The sequence below is a fragment of the Eubalaena glacialis genome, chromosome 17 (assembly GCF_028564815.1).
Source record: "Eubalaena glacialis isolate mEubGla1 chromosome 17, mEubGla1.1.hap2.+ XY, whole genome shotgun sequence".
NCBI classification, from domain to species: Eukaryota; Metazoa; Chordata; class Mammalia; order Artiodactyla; family Balaenidae; genus Eubalaena; species Eubalaena glacialis.
The window spans coordinates 87096748-87116757 of NC_083732.1; the positions used below are offsets into that span (position 1 = coordinate 87096748).

At 49.4% G+C, this 20010-nt stretch overlaps 1 protein-coding gene across 1 annotated transcript in view; it reads right to left on the reverse strand.

Moving 5' to 3' along the window:
* The window catches only part of LOC133077066 (maestro heat-like repeat family member 5), a 64344-nt gene that overhangs the window by 41790 nt on the left and 2544 nt on the right, over positions 1-20010 (reverse strand). The window contains 7 exon segments of the mRNA XM_061171737.1: positions 1099-1201; positions 1876-2009; positions 2323-2430; positions 8993-9045; positions 10561-10720; positions 14464-14592; positions 15485-15630. Of these exon segments, the coding sequence (XP_061027720.1) occupies positions 1099-1201; positions 1876-2009; positions 2323-2430; positions 8993-9045; positions 10561-10720; positions 14464-14592; positions 15485-15630 (833 nt within the window).

The following is a 20010-nucleotide window of genomic DNA, read 5'->3' on the forward strand; positions in this document are numbered from 1 at the left end:
ATGCGTTGATGATACTTAAGCATCAGGAGATGCCTGTGAGAACCCTTCCTCTCGGGAACGGTGACAGGAAGTGCCCCAGACCCTAGCAGGGTCCTGGAGGCAGGGTGTTCTGAGGGGTGATGGGCCTGAGTTTATCTCACCAGGGAAAGAGGGGACATGGAATCGTCTCTCTAGGGCATTGGGATGGGCCTTGTGGGGTCACCTGGGGGTGTAGGTGGAGGTGCTTGGCTCTGCCAGAACTGGCTGGATTCCAAGCCCCTCGCCCTCCCAGCCCTGTGGTAGCCCCTTCCCCAGGAGCCCAGGGCCTGTCCCCACTTCCACCCTGCCTCAGGCTGTTGGGGGCCTGGGAGGGTCGTGTCTGGTACTAGAGAGATGGGGATGGGCCGCTCAGAGCTTTGGCTCCGGGTGAGACCCGGAGAGTGGGGGGCGCATCTGGGACTCTCCCGGCTGTCATCTGAGGACATCATGGTTCTGTTGCCCATCAGTGACTAGACCTTCTCTGAGGGTTTGAGACTCAGGTCTCAGACCCTGCTCTGCCACCTGCCAGCTGTGGAACCCCGAGGAGGAGGCTGGCCGGACCCTGGCCGTCCTCTTTAGTTATAACTCTTGCCCCCTTTGTCCTAACCAAGCTCCCCTCGTGTGGTCCCTGGCACTGCTTCCACCCTCGGGAGTTATCCGGATGCAGCAAGGGCCGGGTGGCCGCACTGTCCATTGGTGGGGCCCCGGGGCTGACCTCTGGCACTTGTCTCATGTTTCGGACAAGGCGCAGGATCATAGAGCCATTAACCAACGCACAGCAGACACCACAGCCAAGCCAGAGCTGTCACGCAAGTCCCTGTTGTGTTGGCCTCACAGCCAGGCTCGCTGCAATCCCAGCCTCGGGAGGGGGAGATTATTATCCAGGAGGAAGAAATTGAGGCACGGGGGCCACGCCGCAGGTGGGCGCAGAGGTGGGACCAGAGGTCAGGATGCAGAGTCCACAGACCGTTCCCCTAATCAGCCCCAGGATCCCCACCCTGGAGGCCCAGCCCTTCATGCAGGGCGGGTCCCAATGTCCCAGCCCCTGGTCGAGGCCTCTGACAGCCCGAGAGCCAGTACCTTCGGGGAGAAGCTGTGCAGGCTCCACTTGACGGGCGTGCTCCGGCCAAACTGCTCCAGGACGGCCCAGACGTGGTCCAGGTGGCGGGCTGCAGCAGCCCCACAGTGAGAGCGATGCCCTGCGGGGGCCGGGAACCGGGGTCACCGATGTGGGGTGGTAGGATCAGGCCTGCCTCTCACCTGGGTGTGTGGAAACTGAGGCCCAGGAAGGGAGGGGACTTGTCTGAGGTCACAGGGCATCTGCCTCCCATCCCTATGCTCTTTAGGGCATGCAACTCTGAGCCCAACCTGGTGGGGTGGCATTTCTTTATGGGGGCTGGAGGGGGGGTGGGGCAGGAGGGAGAGGTGACTCCTTGGAGGTCTGTTACCCCCTCCTCCCCCCCCACCCCCTCTGAGCAGCCCTGTCCCCGAGGTGGGAATGAGGGTCCAGGAAGCAGATGTGCAATAATGAAGAGGACACAGCTGTGATGGGCTCAACGTGGGACCAGGGTTAGGGCTCAGAGCGGGACCTGGGTCAGGGCTGAGGGTGTGACCAGGGTCAGGGCTGAGAGTGTGACCAGGGTCAGGGCTGAGGGTGTGACCAGGGTTGGGGCTCAGAGTGTGACCAAGGTCGGGTCTTAGTTTGTGACCAGGGTCGGGGTTCAGGCTGTGACCAGGGTCGGGGTTCAGGCTGTGACCAGGGTCGGGGTTCAGGCTGTGACCAGGGTCAGGGCTCAGGCTGTGACCAGCGGTCAGGCTATTTTACTCTGTTCAGGATCAGGCAGTTAGGGATCGGGTGATGGCTGGGTCCTCCCCTCTCTCTGCTTGGGCCACTGGTGGGACGTTTCCAGGAGGGTTCTCAGGTGTGTCCTGACCGTGGTGCTGTTCTCCTCGGCTTGAAGGATCAGCCCAGAGTAGATGAGCAGAAAGGCCTGGGGGAGGGTTCCGTTTCCTGTCCTGAGCCTGACCTATCTCTATCCATCCCTGTGCACCCCGGGCGGCCTGCCACTTCCCCTGTCCAGGCTCCCTGGGCCTCCCTGGGCTCCTGTAGCTGCCCTACCGCCCTGCTCTGGGACTAGCAATCCTCCACCTGGTGGTGAAGCTTCAAGGGTTTGGCTTCAAGTCCTGCTGCCTCGCCCCTGCCCCTCTGTTTCTTTCTGGGGCCCAGGCTTTGCTCTAGGTGTGTGTCCCATGGACAGAGCCCCTGGGCCTGTGCGGTGGGCAGCAGGGGTGCTTGGGGCCCACCTTCTCCAGGGGTTGCTCCTGATGTGTCCGGTCGGGCTTGCTGAGTACCCCCAGCAGCTCCTTGGACCACACTTCTGTGTTCAGAAGCTGGACTGACTTGACGGCCATCTGTGAGCAGATGGGGGCGGGCAGGGCTGGAGAGGCCTCTCCCTCCACCCTGTGAGCCTCTACCAGCCCGACCTACCCCCAACCACTCCCCACTGGAGCCTGACCATGTCCCCAGCACTGGGCAGGGGCTCGGCCGGCGTAGATGCCCAGTGAGTGTCCCCTGAAGGTGGCCCCACCAGCGTGTGTGTGCCTAGAGGGCAGGGTTTGTCTCGTTTTCCCACGGCTGTCTCCCTAGCACCTAGACCAGTGCCCGGCAAGTAGTTGACACTCTGTGAATATTTTTTTGAATGAAAAAATATTAATAAAAAATATTTTTTTGAATGAATGAACGAATGAACCAATGATCAAATAAATGAATGAAATGTTTCTTCTAAATATAAAGTCCTAAGATTTCTGCTGTAACATCGCATGATTTTATCATGATGTACTTCATGGTTTCTCTATTTCCAATGTTTCCACAATTCAACAAGTCTGAGATTTTTGATCCTAAGATTCTTTGAGGTAGAGATACTCCTGATTACGCCCCCAACCATAAAGTAGAAAAGAAGAAAAGACTGGTAAATGTGAATATACACATTTCAAGACCTTTGTTCAGCCAAACCACCATAAATTAAGTTGAAAGACACAGTAGGTTTTTTTTTGTGACCTACTGCCCAGAGTTAACATCATTGTTAAAGAGTACTTTATAAACCTGTAAGAAAAAGATGACAATCCGCTTAAAAATGGAGATATATAAACTCAACCTTGCTAATATTTAAGGAATGGAAATTAAGATTATGTATCATGTTGGCCAAGACTGGCAAATAGTAAAACCACCAAATTTTGGCAAGTAAGTGTCCTTTGGTGGGGAGGTGATTGGATTGCACTGAAGTGCAGGTTTGGGCAGTGTTAATTAAAATTTATAACATGTATCCATTTCCCCAAGCGATTCCGTTTCTGGGAATCTACCCTAAAGGATCACTAGCAATGCCATACTTGGAGCGCAAGGGCATCCCGCGGCCTTGTGGGACCCAACACCTGCCCAGAGCGCCCCCTGTAGGCAGGACCGTTTGCACCCCCTCTGGGGTTGCTCCCCTGGACCCTGAAACAGAAATTGCTCCGGCCTACATCAGAATTGAGAGGAGCTTGTCTGCCCTGGTTATGTCCCCCACCTGGTCCATTTGCAGGACGCTGGGGTGCAGCAGGACCCGGGTGGCTCTCTCACCCACCCACAGAACAGGTGTCTGCTTAATGCCCAGGGGACCCTGGCTTCCTGGAAGCTCCTAATTTCTCCAGAAGCACCAGGGGCCCCTGTCCCCTCTCCCAAACCTTTGTTGTCTTTTGTTCACTGCTGCATGTACCAGCGTTTGGTGGCCAAAGCGGACCCAAACTGATGTGGCACTATTTGTGGGAATTAGTGTGAATTTTGCATGTTTCTGTAGCAGATATATTCATATATTTAATTCTGCATCTTCCCCAGACCCTGCTAAGGGTCTAAGGGTGTTTATATAATATACAGGGTGGGCAACATATTCCTTTAAAAAAACCTGAAATTTTTTGAAATTTGAAGCACGTCTGTTTCCAAAGTTAAATTTTTTTGAAGTTTTAAATATTTTTAAAATCGAGGTACATTTAACTTACAGTGAAACACACATATCTTTAGTGTGTAGTGCAATGAATTTTGACAAATGTACAGACCCATATGTCTCATCCCATCAAGAGCTAGACCATTTCCCACCACCCGGGAAAGCTCTCACATGCTCCTTCCTAGTTAATCCCCATCCCTACAAAACTGATATAATTTAGTTCACCATAGGTTACTTTTGCTTCTTCTAGAATTTCATAACAATTGGAATCACGCTGTGTGTACTTTTCTGTGTCTGGTATTTTTTTCACTCAGTATGTTTTTGAAATTTGTCCGCATTTTTTTTTTAAAGGATTCATTTCTTTTTATTTTTCAATTAATTAATTAATCAATTTTATTTTTGGCTGCATTGGGTCTTCGTTGCTGTGCGCGGGCTTTCTCTAGTTACAGCGAGAGGGGGCTACTCTTCGTTGCGGTGTGTGGGCTTCTCATTGCAGTGGCTTCTCTTGTTGCAGAGCACGGGTCCTAGGCACGCAGGCTTCAGTAGCTGTGGCACACGGGTTCAGTAGTTGTGGCTCACGGGCTCTGGAGTGCAGGCTCAGTAGTTGTGGCGCACGGGCTTAGTTGCTCCGCGGCATGTGGGATCTTCCCGGACCAGGGCTCGAACCCGTGTCCCCTGCATTGGCAGGCGGATTCTTAACCACTGTGCCACCAGGGAAGTCCTTGTCCGCATTTTTGCATGCATTCTCAAGTTCACTTCTCTATTTCTGCTCTGAATTTTATTATTTCATTTCTGCTGCTTGGTTTCAGTTTGTTTTTCTTTAAATTAAATTAAATTAATTTATTTTTTATACCGCAGGTTCTTATTAGTTAGCTATTTTATACATATGTGTATATATGTCAATCCCAATCTCCCAATTCAGTTTACTCGCTGTTGGTTTCAGTTTAACTCGCTGTTGGTTTCAGTTTAACTCGCTCTTCTTTCTCTAGTTTCCTCAGGTGGATCTTTGGGAGGGAATGAGTCTGCCTAGTACAGGTTGTTTCCAGTTTGAGGCTGTTATGAATAAGGCTGCCGGGAACATGCTTGTATGTGTAATTTTGTGTACGAATGTTTCATGCCTCTGGGGTTAATACCTAAAAGTGGAACTGGTGAGTCATAACTGTATAAGACAATGTCGATTTTCCGAGGAGGTGTCACCATCCCACCAGCAGTGTGAGTTTCCCCGCCAGCATTTGGTGGAGTCTTTCTCTTTCCTTTGAGCTCTGTCCTGGGTGGGTAGTGGCAGCTCCCGGGCTTTAATTGACATTTCCCTGAGGATTCAAGATGTTGAATGTCGTTTCTTTGGCTTTTGGTCGTTCATATGCTTTCCTTTGTGACATACCTATTTAAATCTTTTGTTCACTTTTGCAGTTGGTCTGTTTGTCTTTTTCTCCCTGATTTTGTAAGAGTTCTTCATTTATTCTGGATACAGTCCCTTGTCAGATACATGTCTTGTGAATATTTTCTCCATGTCTGTGGTTTCCCTTTTTTCACTTTCCTCATAGTATTGTTTGATGAGCAGAAGCTTTAATTTAGATGAAATCCAATTAATCTATTTTTTTTTTCTTTTTATGATAAGTGCTTTCTGGGTCCTAAGAAATATTTACCTACCCCAAGGTTGGCAAGATTGTCTCCTGTGTTTTCTTCTAGAAGCGTTTTCGTTTTTTTATATTTAGGCCTTGGGTCCATCTCAAATTAATATTCGTGAATGGTTAGAGACAGGCATTAAAGTTCTTTTTTTCCCCCTAGATACGCAATTGTTGTAGAACCATTTGTTCAAAAGACTCCCCATTGAATTGCTCTGGTACCTTTGTAAAAAAAAAACTAATCGACCATATAAGTGTGGTTTTATATTGGAGTTTCTATTCTGTTCCATCGATTTATTTGTTTAATCTCTGTCAATTCTCACTGTCTTGTGGACTATAGCTATTTAGGAAATCTTGAAATCAGGTAGTGTAATTCTTCTAACTTTGTTCTTTTTCAAGATTGTTTTGGCTATTCTAGGTCCTTTGAAATTTCCATATAAATTTTTAACTTATAGATTATGTTTAATTCTATAATAAAGTTAGTTGGGATTTTGATTGGCATTGCATTGAATCTATAAATCAATTTTGGGAGAATTGACATCTTAACATTATTGACTCCTGTTATCCATGATCATATATCTCCATTTATTTAGGTTGTCTTTAATTTCTTTTTGCAATGTTTGTAAAGATCTTGCACATATTTTGTTAACTTTATCTGAGTCTTTTATGTTTTTCATGTGGCTGTGTCATTGTGCTTTTAAACCTTACTTTCCAGTTGTTTGTTGTTAGTATATAGAAATTCAACTGACATTTGCATATTGATTTTGTATCCTGAGATCTAGCTAAATTCAATTATTAGCAATTAATAGTTCTAGCATTTAAAAAAAAACTTTTGTGAGATTTTCTGTGTATGCAATTATGTTGTCTGCAAAGAAAGATGGTTTTACATTTTTCCATTGCAATCTGTGTCTGTGTTCGCCTTCCTCTTACCTTACTGCGCTGGTTAGGACTTCAGTGCAATGTTGACCAGAGGTGGAGAGAGTGGACATCTTTGCCTTATTCTGATCTTAGCGGGAAGGTGTTCATTTATTTGTCACTAGGTATGTTAGTTGTAGGGTTTTCATAGATGTCAGTTTCCTCCTATTCCTTCTTTGTTGAGAGCCTTTCTCTTTGTGATATTGTGATTTATAATAAAAATATATATTTGGTCTTCATCTCTATTTTCATCTGGCACAGAACTTCTAAAACCCTTTCCTAAGTGATTAGAGCAGTAAAGGTGTCTTTTGTTGTTCATAACAAGCCCGGTTCCACTTTTGGAAAGCCCTTAGGTAACCACAGGATGGGGGCAAGTTGCCAGGGGAACCAATCATGGTTAGAGGGTTGGAACTTTCATTCACTCCTCAACTTTCAGAGAGGGGAGACGGGCTAGAGATTGACTTTAATCACCAGTGGCCAGTGATTTCATTAATTGTGCCTATTAACGAAGCCTCCGTTAAAAGCCCCAAAGGACTGGGATCCGAGAAATTCCAGGTTGCTGAACATGTGTGGACTTTTTGTATATTGCCGGATTTATTTTGCTAATATTTTGTTAAAGACTTTTGAGTTCATCTTCATGAAGGATTTTGGTCTGTAGTTTTGTTGTAATGTCTTTGTCTGGCTTTGGTGTCAGAGTTGTGCTGGCCTTATAAAAAGGTTTTGGAAGTGTTTCTTCTTCCTCTATTTTCTGAGAGAATTTGGATAGAATTGGTATTACTTATGCCTTAACTTGTAATAGAAAATTAACCAGCAAGGTTTATAAAATATGATTCCAATTTCTTTGATGCAGGACTTCTCAGATTTTCTGTTTCTTCTTGCGTCAGTTTGGTAGTTTGTGTTTTCTAGGGAATTAGTCTATTCAATCTAAATTGCCTAATTTATTGGAATCATATTCTATTACCATTCCATGTTTAAAGGATATGTAGTGATATTCTTTCTTTTCTGATATTGAATATTTTTTATTTTCTTGATCAGCCTATCAAGGAGCTTATCATTTTATCAATCTTTTTGAATAACCTACTTTTGGTTTTATTCACTCTCTACTGCTTGTCTGTTTAAAAAACTTCTTTGAATTTTACTCTACTTTTTATTATTTTCTTCCCTCTACTTACTTTGGGCTTAATTTGCACTTTTGGGGATAGTTTCTTAAAATGGAGGTTTAGAAAATAGATTTTATACACTTTTTTATTTTCTAATATAGGCATTAAAAATATAAATTTCTTCTAAGCATTGTTTTTTGTTGAACCCCACAGATTTTCAAATTTTCATATTGTGTTTTACTTATCATTCAGTTCAAAGTATTTTCTAATTTCCTTTGTGATTTCTTCTTTGACCTATGGATTATTTAAAAGAGTGTTGTCTAACTTCCAAATATTTGGAATTTTTCCAGATGTATTTTTGCTATTGTTCTCTAATTGATGTTCTGGGCAGAGAATGTACTCTGTTTGATTTCAGTCCTTTTAAATTTATTGAAACTTGACATATGGTCCAGCAAATGATCTATCTTGGTGAATGTTCTATTTACATTTGAAAGGAACGTCAATTAGATCAATTTGGTTAATTACGTTGTTCAAGTCTTCTATGTCCTTGTGATTTTCTGTCTTATTTTTCTATTAATTACTTGTATTGCTGCTGCTGCTGGTGTAATTTCCACTAAATGCCATTTAATTACTACTATTCTGCTGCTACTATATGATACTAATAACTAATGTAGTGAGTGAGGGCTTCCTGTCAGGCACAGTGCCAAACACTACACAGATTATTTCCTGTCATCTCACAATGAACATTTGAGGTTGGTACTTTTACCCCCATTTGACAGACGAGGAAACTAAGGTACGGAGAGACAAAGTAGGTCACCCGACACGCAGCTGTGATTGGTTGAATCTGGACTTAAACCCAGGTCTGCCAGGGCCCCATGTCCCTTTTCCCTGCCCCACAAACCCTTCACGTGGTGTGTGGTCGGAGATGGACCAGCGTGACACCCGTCCTCAGCTGTGGCAACTTCAGTCCACGCCGACCTCTTCCTTCCTCCCTTGGTCTCAGATCTGGCCTCTGCATCCTCTCTGGGCCCCTCAGTCACAGATCCAGCCCCCAGGGTGGGTGGAAAGGACACTTACTCTGTGCCAGGTGCCTAGAGACCAAGGTTCAATTCCCAACTCCACAGGGACCAGTCCCATGACTGTGGTCAAGTCCCCTCCCCTCCAAGCCTGTTGCTCATCTGTAACAGCCTTGCCCTGCCTCCTCCTCTGTCCCCTCCCTCCCCCTCCCTCCCTGATCTCCTCCCTCCTCCCAGGGCTGAGCGGGTGCCCACCCACGTTGGTTTGCTGCCTGCTCCCCCGGTGTCTCCCATCCCCCATCATCCCGGCAGAAGGCCTCGTGGCAGAGCTCCCTCCCTACCTGGGCCAGCTGCTCTTCCCAGCAAGCCTTCTCTCCCTCCTTGAAGAGCTCCTCTGTGGGAGGGAGGGCGGGTCACTGGAGGCCAGACCCAATGTCCACGGCCAGGACCGGGTCTTGGGCTCCATCTCCCCCATCCCTTGGACACGACTGATGTCCTGCCTCTGCCCATTCTGGCTCCATTGGGGAGGTGAGCTCGGAGGATGGTGAGCCGGACTTGGGCTCAGGGTCCAGAAAGCTGGGCTGGAGCTGTGGCCCTGCCACCCTTGCTGTGTGACCTCAGGTAGGTCACGTTCCCTCTCTGGACCTCAGGCTCACCAATGGTAAATGGAGGGTTCCCTCTGGGCATGGTTGCTTAGGATGTACTTGGGTCTCCTCAAGGGTGGGAAAACGAGGCTCAGAGAGGGGCACATTGGGAGGCTGGAAAGCTTTTACGGAACTTTGGAAACCCAACTCAGAGGGAGCGGCTGCTTCAGGGATGGCCCTGGGGGTTTCAGACGTCACCCAAGGCAAAGGGGGACCTCCACCCAGCCTGCCAGTCCCAGGCATGGGTGCAAAGCTGAGCCAAGAGTCCACACTCCCAAGCACGGCCTCTGAGGCCTCCCCGCCAGGCTTCCTTGCAGAGAGCAGGGCCTGCCACCCCCCTTTCCTCCCCCTGACCTCAACCCCTCGCTGAGGCTGCTGACCAGCTCCTCCCTAAGGCCTTGAGGTGTACTCACACCATTCCCTCCTCAAACTCCTACTCATCCCTCAAGGCATGGCTCAGGCTTGGCTGCCTGCTCCGGGAAGCCCTCCCTTATGGCCACCAGGGCCGCCCGGTACCTCCCCCGCTGGGCAGAAGTGAGCTCAGCTCATGCTTGTGAATGGATGAATGAGTGAGGGATGAGAGTTGGCGCGTGCCTGCCTGGCGAGGCTGCGAGCTCCTGAGGGCGGAGCCGGGCACATGACAGGCGCTCAGCGTTTGCTGTCTTGCATTAGCTGAGCCTCATCCTGGCAAGACCCTTCCCTGTAAGTCCTCCCTGGGGGTTCTCAGAGACCCCGCTATCCAGGCGGTCCTTCCAGGGGCTCAGAGGCAGCGGCTGCTGAGGAGACACAGAAACCTGGACCCCGCAGGCCCAGGACGTGCGGCTGGGTGACCCAGGCCTGTCGCACAGCCTCTGTGAGCTTGGCCTCCCCATCTGCCGGTGATCCGGGGAGAGGACCACGTGGCAGGGCAGGCCTGCCTCCTGGGCCTCCTCGCTCCGTCCCGATTCTGTCCAGGCCTGTTGTCGAAATGCTGACAGCAGGAGCACGGGCTAGTGGGGATGGTCAGCACAGCTAGCCGCTGGTGCCCTATCCTGGGAGTCCCGAAGTGGCCCAGGCTGGCCGAGGGGAGGGGGGCTGTGGGAGTGCTCGGGCCAGAGCCCATGGCCCTCTGGCATGGGGATGCTTCACTGTCGCACAGCCTGAGTGTGTCCCGCGGATCAGCAGCCCTGCACGCCCCCTCCTGCTCTCTCCTCATGACCTCCCCCTCCCCCTGCTGGCCTGGGGACAGAGGGTGGCCAAGCCCAGGCCCTGAGCACGGGACATACCGTTAGAGGTCAGGACGCCCATCACGTAGAGGAGGCTGCGGGGCGGGAAGACTCCCGACAGGACCTCGGTCTCCAGGTGCTGGGCCACCAGCCGCCACAAGTGCCTGCAGATGGCCACCAGCACGTTGCTGGCCGCGTCCCGGTGGGCCTCCTCCAGCTCCTGGGTGCGGGCAGAAAGGAGGAGTGGTCTGGTTTGGTGGGCAGAACGGCTACCGTCAACCCAGGTTTTTGATAGAAAACTGAGACTGAGGAAGCCCGATATACACAGCTGGCAGGTGAAGATCAGGTCCAATCTCAGGGCTCAGAACTACATGTGACTGTCAACATCCCTGGTCCTCTTACTGGTCCAAGGACCCATCGTCATCCTTCCTGCTTCTGAGCCTTCGCTTGTGCTGTACCTGCTGCCTGGCGTACAGTTCCCACTTGCCCTGTCTATCCAAGCCCTAGCCCTGCATTTGGCGGCATCTGAAAGTGAGAGGTCTCTGGTCTCTCCCCACGTGCCGCTGGTCCCTGTGATGCTGTTTGATCATCCTATGAAATTGTTATATCATTTATAAATTTTTTAAAATTTATTTATTTACTTAATTTATTTATTTTTGGCTGCGTTGGGTCTTTGTTTCTGCGCGCGGGCTTTCTCTAGTTGAGGTGAGCTGGGCTACTCTTTGTCGTGGTGCGCAGGCTTTTCGTTGCGGTGGCTTCTCTTGTTGCGGAGCATGGGCTCTAGGGCACGCAGGCTTCAGTAGTTGTGGCACGCGGCCTCAGTAGTTGTGGCGCACAGACTTAGTTGTTCTGTGGCATGTGGGATCTTCCCGGACCAGGGCTCAAACCCGTGTCCCCTGCATTGGCAGGCGGATTCTTAACCACTGCGCCACCAGGGAAGCCCTATAATTTGTTGAAAGGGTGGATATGAGGGCTTCTCGTTAAGATAGTGGATTGAATGTGATTTTGCTCTTTCAAAAAAAGCTCTCAACTACACTACGTTTAGGAGATTTTTGGCAAGGGCAATAGCCACCACGTTCTGAAGCTGGAAAGGAGATGGGTGAGGCAACTGTGCTGAGCGCTAAGCTGCTGGGAGGGCAAGCTGAGAACCAGCCCCCCCCAACACCACACATTGTTTGATAGAAATCCTGAGGGTTGTGTCTCCCAGATGTTTACAGCTAGGGAGGCCGGGGAGAGGGCAAAGAGGTTTAAGGAGTAGTCAGGTGCCCAGATGCCGTCCCCACTCCGCACACCTGGAGGGTCTCTGGAGAGGCCAGGCAGAGGGACTCGGGGCGGGGAGGCCAGGCCTGCAAGCTCAAGGGACAGACACTGCCTGGGCCAGGTCCTCCACATCGCCGCCCGGGGCTGGGCCCCGGGTCACGGTCTTCCCTGGGAGATGTGGACAGCCCGGGAGGAACTACACAGAGGTGCTGATACAGGGGCGGGGGACATGGGGAGGCCAGCAGAGGGCTCACCTCATAACTCTACGGTGGACCTCCAATCCCATCTCCCACCTGTGTGCTCAGAGCGCCTTATCAACCCCTAAGCACAGGCAGACGGCCACGCAGAGAAGGCCATGGACGCGGGAGGCACTAAAACCACAGCCACAACTGCAAACCCGATGAAACCCAGAAAAAAGCTACTTGGAAGAAATAGAGGCCAGAGAGATGAAACTTCAAGCAAAACACTCCCTTTAATATCCTGAGAGGAGAGAAGATACTGTATCCGTGAAGGTATAAACAGGATGAAACGGGAACATTCTGAGAACAAAAATCGAGATCTCTTGAAAGTTAAAGGCTCATGGACATGAGTGGAAAACTCAGTAGAAGTTCTGGAAGATAACGGATCTTCAGAGAGGGGAACAAAGGACAGAAAGATGGAAAAGGAGAGGCAAGATGAGATTATTAGGAACCCTTGAAAGCTCTGCGTCTGAGTGTTAGACATTCCCCAACCCTAGAACAGAGAAACACAGGAGACAATATCATTAGTGAATTAAGTAAGCATTTTCCAGAAGCAAAGGACTCAAGTAGCCAGGCTGCAAGGATGCAGGACCACCAAGCACGGAGGCTAAAACAGACCCAGAGCCGAGCACACGCTGGGCACGGCAGAACGTGCAGCACAGAGATGCCACGAAGCAGGGAGGAAGGACCAGGGTTCAGAGTGGCTTGGAGTCTCTACAGCAGCACCCGGGGCCGGAGGACAACGCGACAATGGTCAACAACGCAAAGTCTGGGGGAAACGGAACAGAGCTATTTCCAGAAATTCATGGTCTCAAAACTGTACTTCCCTGGGGGGATGTAAATCCAGCACAAGAGTAAATCAGGATGGAGGAAGGCTTGGGTGTAGGAGAGGGTGGTCCTGGTGGCACTGGGTAACCGGAGTCCCAGACTCCGAGACGCCGGAAGACGAGTTCTGCTGGCCTTGACGTGCCCACTCTCCCCTGTGAGTCCTGGACCAGCTCGTGGCACCCGCAGAAGCGCCTGCCCCCACCTGCTGGAGAGCTGGAGGTGGGCTGAGCTGTATTTAGAAGCAGAGAGTGAAGAGCAGTCTGGCCTCGGGGCCCTGCTTGCCCTGGCCCTGCCTCAGGCTGCTCCAGAGAGGCTCTTGTCACCCGGACACCTGCGGGCTTTGCTTGTCCTGCAGCCCTGGTCCCTGCCGACCGCCTCTCCGCCCCAGCTCTGTATGACTACTGGGCTGTGAACGCTACATAGATGCTTTGCACTTTTTTTTTTTTTTTTTTAATTTTTTTTTTTCTTTTTATAAATTTATTTATTTATTTTTGGCTGTGTTGGGTCTTCGTTTCTGTGTGAGGGCTTTCTCTAGTTGTGGCGAGCAGGGGCCACTCTTCATCGCTGTGCGCGGGCCTCTCACTGTCGCGGCCTCTCTTGTTGCGGAGCACAGGCTCCAGACGCGCAGGCTCAGTAGTTGTGGCTCGCGGGCCTAGTTGCTCCGCGGCATGTGGGATCTTCCCAGACCAGGGCTCGAACCCGTGTCCCCTGCAATGGCAGGCAGATTCTCAACCACTGCACCACCAGGGAAGCCCGATGCTTTGCCCTTTTAAATTATCCCTGACATGTGTCACAATCATGAGTGAAAAGTTTTTTTTTAAAAAAAAAAAAAGAATTTTAGAAAGAAAATAGTTATAGTGGATATGGACTTTGTTTCCTGCTTTTCTCCGATATTCACAGTAAGATGGACCTACGACGTGTTTGTGGGGTGTGTGGGAGCTTGTCACCCCTGCTCTTTACCAGCTGCGTAACTCCTCCAGGCAAGTGTCTTAAACTCTCTGAGCCTCGGTCCCTCCACCTATAAATAGGTGTCATAAACCCGTGGTGGGAGGATTAAATTACGCCTGTTCTCACTTTGTGGGGCGCCAGGGCTTGGCCAGTGTGATGGGTCTTGGTGGCTGGTCACAGCTCTCCGACCACGATCACCACATGTTTATTGCCTAGTCTACCACGGGGCAACCCTGGGCTGGTCTGTCTAAATAAGAGCAGCTGGCCCCCAAGCCCCTGGAGCAGAAATCAGCCGAGACCTTTGCTGGGCCTGGGGCAGCCCTGACTGAGCGGGGGTGGGAGTGGGCGGGGAGGGTGGCAAGGGATGTGCGGTTCAGGTCCAAACTTGTGGTCACCATCAGGCAGAAACCCTGAGGCAGGCAGCCGAGGGCTGAGTTACAGCCTGGGGGGTGGGTGGGATGCACAGACCAGCAAAGAGCCTCGCCTTTCTCATCTGTAAAGTGGGTGCATGACATTGTCCCTCTGAGGGGGCTGGTGGTAAGAAAATAAGAAAATGGGCAGAATGGCCTGGTCAAGCACAAGGCTGGGCACTCCTGGCATTCTTTGGGTCCCCAGGGCAGCTGCCTGCATCCCAGAAGGCCTTGTGAAACGGCCTGTTTGCTGGCGGGGGCGGCAGTGGGAGGCCCACCGTGGACTTGGTCATGTTCTCCAGGGCCAGCTGCATGAAGGTCTTCTCCCAGGTCTCCTCCAGGGACTCACTGGCTCCAATGACAGCCTCCAGGACGTGGAAGAGCCAGAACTTGTGCCAGGCGGAGATCTGTGGGCAGCAGAGAGGATAGAGGCTCAGGACGAGTTGGGTCTGATCATGCGGGGAGTCATCAATGGGAGCATTGGTGGGGGGAGGGGGAGGAGGCCAGAGGGGAGAGAGCACAAGTGGACGCTTTTGGCCATCTGTCCAACAACCCCTTCATGAACAGGCCCTGGGCTAGGTTCTGCAGAGACAGATGAATAAAAATTTGTCCCCATCCTCAGGGAACTGCTAGGGGATTTTTAAAGCATTCCATCAGTTCCTCTAGTCATTCTTTTTTTTTTTAATAAATAAATTTACTTATTTATTTATTTATTTTATTTTTGGCTCTGTTGGGTCCTCGTTGCTGTGCGCAGGCTTTCTTTTAGTTGCGGCAAGCAGGGCTACTCTTCATTGCGGAGCACAGGCTCTAGAGTGCAGGCTTCAGTAGTTGTGGCGCATGGGCTTAGTTGCTCCATGGCATGTGGGATCTTCCCGGACCAGGGCTCGAACCCATGTCTCCTGCACTGGCAGGCAGATTCTTAACCACTGCCCCACCAGGGAAGCCCCTCCATTCATTCTTTTATTCACTCATTCATTAAAAAGCCAGACAGAGCTTTCCCCCAATCATCTACCCAACCATCCATCCCCTGTGACTTTAGGCAAATCATTTCCCTTCCCTAAGCCTCAGTTTCCTCATCTCTGGGGATCATAATAATCTTATCGAGAGACAGTTCAGAGGACGGTGTACACGTATTCATCCGCTTTCCTCCCTTCCCCCTTGGCTCACTGGACACATGAGATTGACTTACCCCAAATCATGGCGCTGCTGTCTGGAGGAACCAGGGTTTGATCCCCCTTTGGGATCCAGCCCTCCCCTCTGCTCCCCACGCCTGCCCTGAATGGCCTGAGCAGCTCCCACCTCCAGGTTGTCTACAAAGTAGTCATGGATGGTTTCCAGCACCAGGTTGGGGTCCCCGTGAGCCACGTACTTGATTTCCTTGATGATGTACTTCAGGTGGAGGGGGTCTGAACTATTCAGGTCCCGGAGCATCTTGAAGCAGATGGCTAAAGCAGATGGCAAGAAAGTGTGAGGATTGGTGTGCTGTGGGAATGATAAACTTCTAGCACTATTTATCTGAAGAATACAAGGCTGGTTGAACATTTGAAAATCAATCAATGTGGGGACTTCTCTGGTGGTCCAGTGGTTAAGACTCCGTGCTTCCACTGCAGGGGGCACAGGTTCAACCCCTGATCGGGGAACTAAGATCCCACACGCCACGTGGCATGGCCAAAAAAAAAAAAAAGAAAATCAATCAATGTAATTCACTGTATTGGCAGACTAAAGAAGAAAAGCACATAACCATCTCAATAGATGCAGAGAAAGTATCTGACAAAATTCAACATCCATTCACAATAAAAGCAGGAAATAAGAGAACTTCCTCAATCTAATAAAGAGTACTTACAAAAATCTTACAGCTAATATCATACTTAGTAGTGAAAGATATTGTTTCCCCCACATAATTGGACATGAGGCGAGGATGTCTGCTCTCACGACTCCTATTTGACATTGTACTGAGGGCTTAGTCAATAGAGAATGGTAAGAAAAGAAATTAAAGGCATGCAGACTGGAAAGGAAGTATCCATATTTGTAGAGGATGGTATTATCTAAATAGAAAATTCCAAAGAATCTAAAAAAAAACCCTACTAGAACTAAGAAGTGAATTCAGCAAATTTGCAAATATAAAGTCAGCATACAAAAATCAGTCATGTTTCTATATACCTAGCAATGAACAATTGGGAATTAAAATAAAAAAGGTACTATATACAATAGCACTAAAAATCATGAGATATTTAGGGATACATCTATCAAATAATTGCAAGATCTATATACTGTAAAATATAAAATATTGATGAAAGAAATCAAGACTTTAATAAGTAAAGAGGCATACCATGTTCACAGATTGGATGACTCAATATTGTTAAGATGTCTGTTTTCTCTAAATTTATCTAAATATTCAATGCAATTCCAATCAAAATCCCAGAAGAATTTTTTTGTAGTAACCAACAAGTTGTTTCGAAAATTTATATGGAAAAGTAAAGGAATGAAGATAGCCAAAACAATTTTGAGGAAGAACAAAATTGGAGGACCAACACTACTGATTTGAAGATTTATTATAAAGCTATAGTAATCAAGACAGTGTGGTACTGATGAAAGCACAGAAATATAAATAAATAGAACAAAGCATAGAGTCTAGAAAAAGACCCACACGTATTTTGATAAAGGCGCAAAAGCAATTCAATTAAGAAAGGATAGTCTAGTCAACAAATGGTGTTGCAATAATTGGATATACACATGTAAAAAAAAAATCCCAATTTATACTTCACTACATACATAAATTAACTCAAAATGGATCATAGACCTTAAAGTAAAATCTAAAATTCTAAAACTTCTAGAAGAAAATATAGGAGGAAATCTTTGTGACCTTGAGTTGGACAAAGATATGTTGTATATGACACCAAAAGCACTATCCATAAAATAAAAAATTGGTAAATAAATTCATCAAAATTAAGAACGTCTGCTTTTCAAAAGGCAGCTATAAAAAAATGAAACGATAAGCTTCGGACTTGGAGGAAGTATTTGCAAATCACATATCTGATAAAGGACTGTATCTGAAATATACAAATAACTCACAAAACAAAACACAAACAACCTAAGAAAATACAGGCAAAAAATTCAAATAGACATTCCACTAAAGGAAAAAGCAGATGGCAAATAAGCCCATAAAAACGGCTCAACATCATTCCCCATGAGGAAAACCAATTAAAACCACAGTAGGATATCAATACACATCTACTAGAATGGATAAAATAAGAAAAATCAGAAAATACCAAGTGCTGGTGAGGATGCAGAGTAACTGGAGTCTCCATCATCACCAGTGGAAATGCAAAATGGTATGGCCAGTGTGGAAAGTAGTTTGGTACTTTCTTAGAAAGTGATACCTACATTTACCATCCAGATCAGCTATTCTACTCCTAGGCATTTACTCAAGTGAAATGACAACTTCACACAAAAATCTGTACACGAATGTGTATAGTGGCTTTATAATAACCCCAAACAGAAAAAATCCAAGTGTCCTTCGACTGGTGAATGCATAAACAAACTGTGTTACATTCACAGAAATATACTTAGCAATAACAAGAAATGAATGTATGTAAATAAAAAAGAAATACTGTAAGTAAAAAAAAAACAAGAACAAAAGAATTAAGAACAGAAAGGATCCCCTCCACCTCATTTCCTTCTGCTCTTTCTCGCTAACCCCATCCACCCCAGGTACAGTGAGGTCTTGATGCTCCTCCACCCGCCAGGCACACTTCTGTCTCAGGACCTTTGCACTGGCTGTTCCTTTGGTCTGGGGAACATCCTTCCTTCAGAGAGCTGCTCGGCTCAGTCTCTCACCTCCTTCAAGTCTTTGCTCAATTGTTTCTTTCTTGATGAACTTCTTTAAAATCTGACCCTCACCCTGCACTCTCTACCCCCTAAACTTGTCAATTTCTTTCCATATCCCTTTTCACCTTGTAACATCATATAACTCACTGTACTATGTCTCTGGTGTATTGGCTGTCTCCCCCACTGGAATGTAAACCAGGAGGCAGGGCTCTTCATCTCTTGTTTCCAGCTGTGTCCCCAATGCCTGGAATAGTGCCTGGTATGCTTAGCAGGGGCTCAGCAAATGTTTGTGGAATGAATGGTAGAGCGATGTGTCCAAAGCAGCCATCAGCCCTACCTGGATCTTCTAGGTACAGCCCTGGGACAGCCCTCCCAGCTCGCTAGGTTCCTGGTGGTCTGTCCCCTGCAGCCTCCACACCAGGATTAGCTGTCCGAGCCCTTTCCAGCTGACCATGGGACTTTGCTCTTCCCTCTGCCCAGAGCATGTGTCCTTCCTCCTTGTCCCTTTGTGAGGCCCACATGAAGTCAGCCTTCAGCCTTCCTGACTTGGTAAGGGCATCCTAAGGTGTGTCCCCCGGCTCCCTGGCTGACTGATGGCCCTCCTTGGCTCTCCCTGAGCTCCTTGGAACCCTGGTGGCACCACTGACTAACCCCTGGTCCTTTGCCTTCTCAAGTTTCCCTGGGGATGTGCTGGCTGTCTCTGGGTCCCCAACGTGTCCCAGGGCAGGCCCTGAGTAAAGGTCGACTGAGTGAGTGAATGCTGCTGAGGGCGTGCTCCTGGGCGGACCTTCCTTGGACAGCGGGACTGTCCTCCTCCCATCCACCTGCAGCTGCTATCAGCAGCCCTGCCTCCTTCAGCTCCCTTCCCACGTGGTGTCCCTGCTTGGAGTGGGGGGCCCCTTCCCCATCCCTTGGCCATGCCCAGCCTGAGGACCTCTCCCCCTCCCCGCCATCTGCCTCTTTGGGGACCAGTGACCGTGCGGCCAGGCAGGAGACACTCCCAGGTTTGCCCGAGATGTTGCTTTCCTGCATGTCTGAGCTGGTGACACAGAGGACTCAGCCCTGACCAGGGGACTTGCTGGGATGAAAAGGTTTATAAACTGCAGGGAACAGAGACTGGGTCGGGGGGGCACTTGGCTTGAGGGTGGCTGACCGGCTCTGTAGTCCCCGAGCCTGCACAATGCCCTGAGCGGCATCCTTCCTGCCGCCTCCACTCACTCAGTGAGTATTTAGCAAATGCTTACAGTGTGGCGGGCACCACTCCAGGACCTGGGGGTTCATCAGGGGACAAAAGCACCCAGAAACTCCTTCCCTCGTGGCACTTACGTCCCGGGGACAGTGAGAAGGACGAAGGTCAAGCAGGACAGGGAGTGGGCAAGCTGTGGAGGTTATTTTAAGCAGCCAGGTCAGGGAGGCTTGGCTGGTAAAGTAAGTACCCAGAGTGGGTGCTGGATGACTGAGTAATTGAGTGGTGAATGAGTGAAGGCATTCTGGGAACAGGGCAGCTCGCCCCTGCCCGGGAGGGATGGGCACTTCCCTTCCCGTCACCTCTGCCCCGCCACCCATCTCACCAGCGCCTCCACCGCCACCAACGAGGATGGCCATGTGTTGGGGGCTTAATCATGTCCACACTGTCCTCACACCAACCCTGCGAGGTGCTGAGACACAGAGAGGTTCAGGGACCCGTCCCTGGACACACAGCCTCTGCAGGACAGTGCACGTTCAGATCTGCCCAAATCCAAAGCCTGCATCCCGGGGACGTGGCCACCGGGGCTCAGTACACACTCTACCCCTGCTGGAAGGCCCTTCTTCCTACGGCCTCTCAGAAAACCACTCACTCCCCTGCCGCTCCAGGCGGGCTCAGCCATTCACACAGAGCCTGGCCTCCCTCTGAGCCCAGGAGGGGCCTCGGGCTGGTCAGTGATGGCCACGGCCACAAGCGAGACCCCTGTCTCACCACAAACACGCATTCCAGCCCCACGGCGACCAGGACTGAA